The sequence below is a fragment of the Hylobates moloch genome, unplaced genomic scaffold (genome assembly GCF_009828535.3).
Source record: "Hylobates moloch isolate HMO894 unplaced genomic scaffold, HMol_V3 SCAFFOLD_127, whole genome shotgun sequence".
NCBI classification, from domain to species: domain Eukaryota; kingdom Metazoa; phylum Chordata; class Mammalia; order Primates; family Hylobatidae; genus Hylobates; species Hylobates moloch.
The window spans coordinates 20,699-31,183 of record NW_026652402.1 but is presented as its reverse complement, the minus strand read 5'-3'; the positions used below and the strand labels follow the sequence as shown (position 1 = coordinate 31,183).

General features: G+C 59.2%; 1 protein-coding gene and 1 pseudogene across 1 annotated transcript in view; both read left to right on the top strand.

Moving 5' to 3' along the window:
• The window catches only part of LOC116464026 (NADH dehydrogenase [ubiquinone] 1 alpha subcomplex subunit 11), an 11,051-nt gene extending 6,937 nt beyond the window's left edge, over positions 1 to 4,114 (top strand). Inside the window, exons 2-4 of the mRNA XM_032147297.2 lie at positions 1,820 to 1,912; positions 2,240 to 2,362; positions 3,935 to 4,114. Of these exons, the coding sequence (XP_032003188.1) occupies positions 1,820 to 1,912; positions 2,240 to 2,362; positions 3,935 to 4,047 (329 nt within the window). The 3' untranslated portion in view covers positions 4,048 to 4,114. The remainder of the gene's footprint in view (positions 1 to 1,819; positions 1,913 to 2,239; positions 2,363 to 3,934) is intronic.
• Positions 4,115 to 5,728: 1,614 nt separating this feature from the next.
• Positions 5,729 to 6,515, top strand: LOC116464025 (uncharacterized; annotated as a pseudogene).
• Positions 6,516 to 10,485: the final 3,970 nt, after the last annotated feature.

Below are 10,485 nucleotides of genomic sequence, written 5' to 3'. Positions count from 1 at the left end.
CGGGCGCCTGTAGTCCCAGCTACCCAGGAGGCTGAGGCAGGAGAATGGTGTGAACCTGGGGGGCGGGGCTTGCAGAGATCGCGCCACTGCACTCCAGCCTGGGGGACAGAGCGAGACTCCATCTCAAGAAAAAAAAAAATCTTCATAGACTCCAGCTTTCTTTCAGTTAGTAAATAAATAAAAATTTGGGAGGGGGGATGTGTGTATGTGTGTGTGTGCACTGACTGAAGTGTGACTGAGGATGGGGCTGCTGGGCCAGGAGCAGGTGGGGAGTCCTGGGGGGACCCCTGTACTGGACTCCAGTCCCTTACCCTGGATGCAGTAGCAACCCCCCTGCTGCAGTCCCCAGACCTGGCACTCCGCTCCATCCACCTTTCTCTTTTTTTTTTTTTTTTTGAGACAGAGTCTCACTCTGTCACCCAGGCTGGAGTGCAGTGGCGCAATGTTGGCTCACTGCAACCTCCGCCTCCTGGGTTCAAGCAGTTCTCCTGACTCAGCCTCCTGAGTAGCTGGGACTACAGACGTGTACCACCATGCCTGGCTAATTTTTGTATTTTTAGTAGAGATGGGATTTCACCATGTTGGTCAGGCTGGTCTCAAACTCCTAACCTCAAATGATCCGCCCACCTTGACCTCTTAAAGTGCTGGGATTACAGGCGTGAGCCACCGCGCCTGGTCCTCCATCCACCTTTCTGAGGTCGAGCAGGAGTCCCAGGGGTTGGTGTGGGATTAGGAGAAACCAGATCCACAGGGTACTCTTTATATGTGGTCCCTTTCTCTGCATCCTGTGTCTCACTTTCCCCATCTGTGCTTGTGGGGAGCAGATGGTCCCTCCTCTGGGCTGCTCTGAATATGAACCCCACTGCTGGATGTGAGAGTCCCCCCAGTCGCTCTCGAGGGACAGAACCAACATGAGCTGAATTAGATCTGAGGCTAGGGTGCTATTTGGGGGGGTCACTGCCAGGTCTGGCATGTCCCATGAGTCCCTTGAAGCTGGATGGGGAACTGGGGTGGAGCCCACTCCCGTGGGGCGGTCGTGGCGGGTGAAGCGCACGCTGTGGTCAGACCTGCCAGGCTCCTCATGCATAGAAGCTAATGTCAGGGGCCAGGCAGCCGGGGAAATGGCAGAGATGGAAAAGCTGACCGGAGTGGCGAGGCCGGGTGGCGGGGGCAGCAGCCAGGCAGCCAGGTGTGCGGGACGAGCCCAGGCCCGAGCTGCCAGCAGGAGGGGGTCGAGAGTGGCAAGGAGGAGGCGTTGGCAGCCAGGCAGGGAAGCGGAGCCGCTGCCAAGGGGGATTAGGCCCGGGAGCCCCGGGCCCCACAGGAGAATAGAGCCATTGATGGGAACCTGGAGCTGGGGCCCTGGTGCCAGGGCCCGTGGGGGGCGCCGCTGAGCTGGCGGTGTGAGGCCGGAAGCAGCCGCAGAACCGAGGTCTCAGGCCTGTTCTTGTGTCCACCACTTGGATGAGTCTCCATCTGCCAGCCGGTGCCCTGCCAGGGCCAGCATGGCTGATGGGCGCCCAGCAGGTGCTCTGCAGGAGCCAGTACTGGTCAGGCTTGAGAAAGTGGCCAAGGGAGGCCTGGCGGGGAGTGGGGAAGGAAGTGAGAGGCCCCCCAACTTTGGAGCAGCAAACCCGAGTTCAAATCCAGCTCTGCCACTCAGCAGCCAGGGGCACCATGGGCAAAGAAGGGGGGCTACTGGGAGCCACCTGGGGGGCATCGTGAGGACTGAGGGAGGGAGACCACCCAGTGGGGTGCCCGGCCAAGCAAGGGTTTAGCAGCAGTGGGGTCTGAACAGCCTCCCTCCTCTGTCTCGCAGGCCTGACCGCCGCTGCCTACAGAGTCACACTCAATCCTCCGGGCACCTTCCTTGAAGGAGTGGCTAAGGTCGGACAATACACGTTCACTGCAGGTGAGCAAGCTGGGCTGGGCGTGGCTGGGCCCTTTCCTGGCAGTCCCAGCTCTCAGAGCACATTTGACGGCTGCCTCTTCTCCCTGACTCCCCGGCCCGTGTCCACAGTGCCGGCCACCCGGAGAAAGTCAGGTGTTCCTTTATGAGGAACACATGTAGTGTGGGGAGGCCCAGGAGACCAGCTCCAGGACTGGGGCCAGGAGGCTGCCATGCACAGCGAGCAGCCGACCCGTGGCGTCTGTCTCCATCCAGATGCTGGCAGTGAGCGCCCAAGAGGCTGCTGCTGTGCCTGTCTCGAGGCCCTTGCTCTTCCCATCTACCCCACAGCTGCTGTCGGGGCTGTGTTTGGCCTCACCACCTGCATCAGCGCCCAGGTCCGCGAGAAGCCCGATGACCCCCTGAACTACTTCCTCGGTGGCTGCGCCGGAGGCCTGACTCTGGGAGCACGCAGTGAGTGGGCCCCTCCCCACCCCCACCCTCCTCCCAGCCTGGCAGAATGACCCCTGACCTCTGCCCATCCTCCACCCTCTCTGTTCCATCCCGGATAAGAAGCAAAGCAGCCTTCTTGAACACCAGCCATTTCAGTCATAGTGACAGCTGCTGCTGCTGCTTAAGCACCTACTGTGGCCCTCTCTGACCTGCCCTGTCCCCTCCCCACCCTCCCCTCCTCACTCTGCCCCAGCCGCACAGGCCTCCTCACTGTTCCTCCCACATGCCGGGTACAGTCCTGCCCCAGGGCCTTTGCATGGGCAGTGCACTGCCTGGAATGCTGTTCCCCTCACTGTCCTGACCACCCTGTGTATAAGCCAGCATTCCCGCCGCCCTCGCGCTGTGCCGCCTTCCTTCTGCATGCCTTGTCAGAGGACACAGGTCACCAAGTTCACCCCCTGTCTGCCACTGGCCTGTGAGTCAGAGAGGAGGATGGAGTCTCGCCCTGCCATCTCTCTCCCTGCATCTGGAGCTCTGCAGGGGAGCTGCCCCCGCAACCTTCACTTTACAGAAAAGGGTATTAGGGCTCAGGGAGGGAATTAAGTGGCCCGAGGTCACCTGGAGGAGCAGGTGACCTTCTTTGCAGCTATCAGAGGGTGCAGCCCTGTTGGAGGAGGCCACGCTTGACACAGGGGAGCCCGTCTGGAGCATGAGCCAGACACCACTCCTGCCCTCCCACGGGCCCGGGCTCGGGGTCAGTGCCCACCTGTGCCCCTGGCCTACCCCTAGCCTGCCAAGGCTTGGGCCCTCAGGGCGGGCGGGAGGAGTGAACGAGCCCTCTTGCAGCTCAGCTGCTCTGGTCTGGCAAGTTGGGAGGGATGAATGGCAGGTTCCAGGCAGGCAGAGAGGGAAGGTGCGAGGGCAGGGCCTACACCATCACTGCTGTCTGTGCGTCAAGACCTTGGGGAGGCCTTGTCCCTCCCCAGCTCCCACTGGAACTGGTCAGAGGTTGGAGGTGGGTCGAGGTCTTGACTGTAGCCCAGCTCGGGCTGGAACTCCTCCCTGTCTCTCTTCAAAGGGTGTGAGTCCCTTTAGGTCCTGGTGTGTGGGACACGCCTCCTTCCTCCTCTGGCCCAGAGGCTTCCGAGCAGAGAGCCTGGGGAAGTGGGGGCACTGTCTGGGCTCCTCGGTACACAGACCACGGGACAGATGCTTGGCCTGGCCCTGGCATCCATGGGCAGAGGAGAGACTGAGACACACCGATGTGTCACCACTGCCTGGTGCCCAGCCTTGCCCCAGCCCCAGCCGGGGGCAGCACGATGTCCTTCTCGCGGGGGGAGTCAGTGTGGGGCGGGATGAGGACCCACAGCCTGGGTTCCTGCTGGGAAGCAACCTGGACTCCGGCCTCCCTCTGTGCGTCAGTTTCCACATCTCCAGAGTCTAGGGCCCTCTTCCTGAGTGACTTAATCCCTGAAGAAAGTGTCCTGTCAGGGGTCTCAGTCTGGCTCCCAGGGTGGGCACCGGCCGGGGCGTGGAGCGTCTTGGTCCGGCCGAGCCCCACCCGGGCCTGACATCACTTCCCCACTCCCACAGCGCACAACTACGGGATTGGCGCCGCCGCCTGTGTGTACTTGGGCTTAGTGGCCTCCCTGGTCAAGATGGGTCGGCTGGAGGGCTGGGAGGTGTTTGCAAAACCCAAGGTGTGAGCCCTGTGCCTGCCGGGACCTCCAGCCTGCAGAATGCGTCCAGAAATAAATTCTGTGTCTATGTGTGTGTCAGTGTCTGGAGGGCTTGATGACGGCGACACAGCGGCCGGTGAGGGCGGATCTGGGAGGGAGTGAGGAAGGGAGATAAGATAACGCCCCCTGCACACCCGCCTGCCTGCCGCCCACCGTCCCTGCCAAGGGTACCAGCCTGGCCCCACAGAATTGGTAGTGCATCAGGCTGGGGCCATCGGGAGCCCAGGAGGGGAGACGACTGGGATGCGTCCCAGCCTCTGCTTCCCCAGTTCCCAGGGCAGGGCGGGAGCATGCCAGTGACCTGCCAGCAAGTGGAAACTGGGCCCCGCCGCCCACAGCCCTTCCCTCAGCGCTGTCAGCTCTGGTCACAACCCCCCTGCAGATCTTGAGCCATCCTTTCTCTGGGCCTGTCCCCAAAGCCAACAACATGTGGAAAACACGCCCAGGCCCCGTCTCCAAATTCTTGGGCACTGGAGCGGAGAGCCCCGGACAGGCTGGCCCAGCAGCCGTCCCCATCCGGCAGGTCACTCGCAGCCCCTGGGGCTGGGGCTGGGGCTGGGGCTGGGGCTGGGGCAGAGCGGGACAGGACCCCCCTCAGCACCTGGCTGGTGGCAGCGACAAGGGAAAGAATTGTGATCCCTTCCCGCCACCTGTCAGGCTGGTGATTTAGGTGGCCCTGGAATGCTGGCACCACCCCAGGCCCCTTCTCCAGAACTGGCTTGTGCTCCCTGGCAGCTGGAGAGGAAGCCTGCAAGCTCCCACATGCTGCGGTGGGCTGCAAATTAGGGCGCTCCAGGCTCCACCCAGGGGAGCAGAGCTGTGCACAGCCCCGGCTGGGATGGATCTGGGCCCTGCTGGTGGGCCGGGGACAGGAGGAGCCCGCAGGGCTGGCTGTGGCCCTCCTGCCGCCTCCTCACCCATGTCCGGCCCCATCTCTTCCCTTTTCTCAAGCCCACCCATGGGGCCTAGATGTGAAAAGCCAAACTTCACTTTCAGCCTCATATCCTTCTCTGTCCGCCCCCGAGTAGTAACTCAGCCTGGAACTCCCAGTCCCAAGCAATCCTCCCACCTCAGCCTCCCGAGTAGCCGGGACTGTGGCCACCGCCACTATGCCTGGTTAATTTAAAAGAAAAATTTTGTAGGCTGGGGCTGGTGGTTTGAGCCTGTAATCCCAGCACTTTGGGAGGTTGAGGTGGGAGGATTGCTTGAGGCCAGGAGCTTGGAACCAGCCTGGGCAACGCAATGAGACCCTGTCTCTACCCAAAAATTCGTCTTTTTGAGGCATAGTCTTGCTCTGTCTCTCAAGCTGGAGGGCAGTGGCAGGATCATGGCTCACTGGAACCTTGACCTCCCTGGCTCATGCGACCCTCTCATCTCAGCCTCCCTGGTAGCTGGGACTGCAGGCGTGCACCACCACACCCCGCTAATTGTTTTTATTTTTTGTAGAGACAGGATCTCACTGTGTTGTACAGGCTGGTCTCAAACTCCTGGACTCCAGCAGTCCTCCCACCCCAGCCTCCCAGAGTGCTGGGATTATAGGCATGAGCCACTGTGCACAGAGATTCTGGTCCCTTCTTCCAGCGCCTGCCTCGAACGTCCTCTCTGGAAAGAGCACAGATGTCCACGCGTGTTCCAGCGCAAGGGGGGCATGCAACAGCTCAGGGTCATGTCCACTTCCGGAGCTGGGTGCCCGGGCCTCGGGCTCCCTGAGAAAGGGCGGACACACCCACCCCGCACCCGGAGGGGCAGGGGCCCTGACACCTGTCCAAGCCCTAACAGAGTCGTCGTTAAAGGCTCTGTTCAAATCCCAGAACTTGATTCTTTCCTTGTTCTGTCCTCAGAGGACAGCAGCACCCAGGCCTCAGCTTTGCCACCTGGTAAATGGGAATAAGGGCCTCTCAGAGATGCCCCACAAAGAAAAGATTCCAGCTCCCTGCAGGCATCCCATCCACTCAAAGGCACCGGTCTCCTCTGTCTCTACTGCGGCCGGCAGGGGGCAGTGCCCACCACAGCACGGCCTGCCGGGCAGCGTGGACCCGGGCGGTCATCCCCAGGCCCCCAGCCCCGCAGTGACCACAGGCATCAGATTCCATCCCTTCCTCCGCACTCCAGGCCTTGTCTGTCCCTCATCCTCCTTCCTTCCCATGTGTCCTGCCCGCAGCAGCCAGGAAGTGACAGTTTCTAGGAATGGGCGGTACAGCCCCAAACCTCCAGCCAAGGACACCAAAGGCTGGACAGGAGAAAAGACTAGTCCACGTCCCCACGACGGTCACCCTCAGCCCTGCACCACGGCCACTTCTGGGGCCGGTTCCACGCAGGCCTCCGCCCCCTGCAAGCCCTTCCCCAGCCCTCCAGGCCCGTGTGCGGCCCAAACCCTGTACCAGATCTCTCAGCCCTGTTCCACAGATGCACGCATTAAGGCCCGCCCGGGGTAGTGGAGCTGGAAATTTAAAGGCATCGAGCCCCTTCGCACCTCCCAGCCCCAGGTGCCCCCTGTGTTCAAGGGAGCCGACGGCTCAGACCAGGGCTGTGCTCGCCGCCCACTCAGCCCATTCTGGGCCAGCAGCCAGGGTTGGTGCAGGCCTGCCAGGCGACCCCACCCTGCCTGCAGGACAGGCCCCCCAGAATGGAACAGGAGGGGGTGGTCTCTTGCTGGGCTCCAGGGAACCCCAAAGCCCAGGCCCCCTGGCCCATAAACATTTACTAGGTTGTGGAGGGCTGACATTAGTCCCACCCCACACACCCCACGGGGGCGTCTGGAACATGGGTCCCAGCAGGCTCCCTGGGGGGCTGTGGGGGACCCTTCCTGAGTTTACCCTGGACTTCATGGAATCCTTGCCAGCCCCAGGCAGTCAGGGCTGGAACTGAGGAGGGGCAAAACCTCCCTGGGGAGCTAGGAGGGCTTCCTAGAGGAAGAGGCGGTGCAGCAGAGAGGGCCCAAGGTTGAAGAGGCTTTGTGTACCTAGCGGGAGGGTGGTCCAGGCAGAGCACACAGCGACAGCAAAGGCCTGTTGCGAGGGAGAGCAGTGAGCGATCAGGGGCCTCCTGGCCCAGGAGAGGTGCCTGGGGGCTGCAGGGCACGCACTTGCATCCCGAGATTCCATCCCTGGAGACACATCCCCAACAGAGACAAGGCTCCAAGGACACTGGCCTGGCCCTGCGCCTTGGCTCATGCCTGTAATCCCAGTACTCTGGGAGGCCGAGGCTGGGGTATCACTTGAGGTCAGGAGTTTCAGACCACTCTGGCCAACACAGTGAAGCCCTGTCTCTACTGTACAAAAATAAGCCAGGTGTGGCAGCAGGCACCTGTAATCCCAGCTACTTGGGAGGCTGAGGCACGAGAATCCCTTGAACCCGGGAGGTGGAGGTTGCAGTGAGCCGAGATCACGCCACTGTACTCTAGCCTGGGAGACAGTGAGTGAGACTTCGTATCAAAACTAAATAAATAAATAACGCTGGCCTGGGCTGGCGCTGACCCAGGCCCCGCCACCGGGGGTCTCTAAGCTCTTGGGTGAGCCAAGAAAACGTTCACAAGACAAAAAAAAGGGGGGGGAATATAAAGTTTTTCCCACCTGCCAGGCAGGTGCAGTTGATATTATTATTTTTGGCTCATTTTAGTCTGCACAGCCCTGCGTGAGCTGTGTTAGGCATTAGTCCTATTTTACAGATGAGGAAACTGAGGCCCAGGAGGTGACTTCCCAGGGCCTGGCAGTAGCTAAAAGAAGTGTTACTTCTTCTCCTAAGAATAGCTGTTGTTTGGAAAATGGCAATTTGTTCCTTTAAGACTTTCTCAGTGGTCTTGGAGATTGAAGCGAAAACACTCCACTGAGGGCTGGGCGCGGTGGCTCACGCCTGTAATCCCAGCACTTTGGGAGGCCAAGGCGGGCGGATCACAAGGTCAGGAGATTGAGACCATCCTGGCTAACATGGTGAAACCCCGTCTCTACTAAAAATACAAAAACTTAGCCTGGCATGGTGGCGGGCATCTGTAGTCCCAGCTACTCGAGAGGCTGAGGCAGGAGAATGGCGTGAACCCGGGAGGCGGAGCTTGCAGTGAGCCAAGATCGCGCCACTGCACTCCAGCCTGGGCGACAGAGCGAGACTCCGTCTCAAAAAAAAAAAAGAAAATACCTCACTGAGAAAAGGAAGGTGTTTTCGCTGCCAGCTTGCGCATAACTGTACTCCTTTAAACTTGTGTTGAATGTGGGCTGTGGGCTCCTATAAATGTGTTTGACATGATTGGGGTGGGACATAGCTGAGAAGACCCCACAGGGCTGATATGTGCCCCTCCTGGGGCTGAAGAGCTGCTCCTGCCCTCCCCGCATCTCGAGCCCCCTTGCCTTCAGAATCTGTCCCAGATCTGCCTCTGGTCTGATCCCATCATCACGCCAAGCGTAGTCCCCTCTGCCCTGGTCACCCGGCTACCCCCTGAGCCAGAAGGCACTTGTGAGTCCCTAAGTCAGGTCCCACCCCTCCCCTGCCCACAGCCCTCCATGGCTCCCACCCCACTTGGGGGAAAAGCCCAAATCCTCTCTACAGCCCACTATGCCCTGTGTGTCCAGACCCGTCCCCTCCCTCCCCTCCCTCCCCTCCCTCTCCTCCCCTCTTCACTGCTCCAGCCCCACTGGCCTCCTCACTCTTCTTCCAACATCCCCGGCAGAGTCCAGCCCTAGGGCCTTTGCATAGGCTATACCCTCTGCCTGCAATGCCTGTCCCCTAGACATCCCCAAGCTCACCCCTCACCTCCTTCAATTCTCAGTTCACAAGCCACCTCCTCACCCCCCGCCCCCAGGCCACCAGCACTCGACACTCATTTGCCTTCTAGTTTTGCCCGTAGCCCATGCCAGTTTCTAAATCCCACGTCACCATCGCGTGTGTTATTTATGTGTACCTCCTTGAGGGCTGGGACATATCCTGGCTGTTATATCCTCTGCCTCCACCCCGGCACCCAGCCGAGGAACGCAGCAGGGCTCCAGAACTATGCGTGGAATGAATGAATGGATAAACAAATGAATGAATCTCCAGGTCTGCAAAGGGTGGGAGATCCAGAGGTGGGGCCTGAGAACCACTTAGGGGTGGCTCTGCACCCTGCCTGGCCCTGCTTTGCTGCCTGGGTGGTGTAGGCTCTCGGAGGGGGATCAGGGTCCTTCTCACTCTCCCCCCATGAGATGATGGCTGCAGTGGAGTGCGGGAAGGCACGGGCAGAGAAGCCCTCCAGGCCTGGGGGCAAGACTCAGAATTCATTCAACAAACAGTCATGTGCAGTATAACAGCATTTCGGTCACTGACGGACCGCATATGTGAAGGGGTCCCATAAGACTTTTTTTTTTTTTTTTGGAGGCAGAGTCTCTGTCGCCCAGGGGTTCAAGCAATTCTCCTGCCTCAGCCTCCCGAGTATCTGGGATTACAGGTGTGCGCCACCACACTCAGCTAATATTTTGTTTTTGTTTCTTTTCTTTTTTTTTTATTTTTTTGTTTGTTTGTTTGTTTGTGTGTTTTTTTGAGACAGAGTCTTGCTCCCTTGCTTTGTCGCCCAGGCTGGAGTGCAGCAGCGCGATCTCGGCTCACTGCAAGCTCCACCTCCCAGGTTCACGCCATTCTCCTGCCTCAGCCTCCTAAGTAGCTGGGACTACAGGCGCCCACCACCACACCCAGCTAATTTTTTTGTATTTTTAGTAGAGACGGGGTTTCACCGTGTTAGCCAGGATGGTCTCAATCTCCTGACCTTGTGATCCACCCGCCTCGGCCTCCCAAAGTGCTGGGATTACAAGCGTGAGCCACCGCGCCCGGCTCCCATGAGATTTTATACCATATTTTTATGGTACCTTTTCTGTTTGTGGATGTTTAGAGAGAAATACTTGTCATCATGTTACAGTTGCCCGCAGTATTCTGTACAGTCACATGCTCTGCTGGGAGCAGTAGATGGTACCATGAAGCCTGGTGTGCAGTACGTTTTACCATCTAGGCGTGTGTACGCTAGGATGTGTGTGCATGACAAAATCATCTAATGACGAATTTCTCAGAACATATACCCATCATGAAGCAACTACTGTGTGTGTGTGTGTGTATATATATATGTTTTTTTGTTTTTTTTTTTTTTTAAGAAAGAGTCTTGGCTAGGCGTGGTGGCTCACGCCTGTAATCCCAGCACTTTGGGAGGCCAAGGCAGGCAGATCACGAGGTCAGGAGATCGAGACCATCCTGGCTAGCACGGAGAAACCCTGTCTCTACTAAAAAATACCAAAAAAAATTTAGCCGGGCGTGGTGGCGGGCGCCTGTAGTTCCAGCTGCTCGGGAGACTGAGGCGAGAGAATGGCGTGAACCCGGGAGGCGGAGCTTGCAGCAAGCCGAGATCGTGCCACTGCACTCCAGCCTGGACCACAGAGTGAGACTACGTCTCAAAAA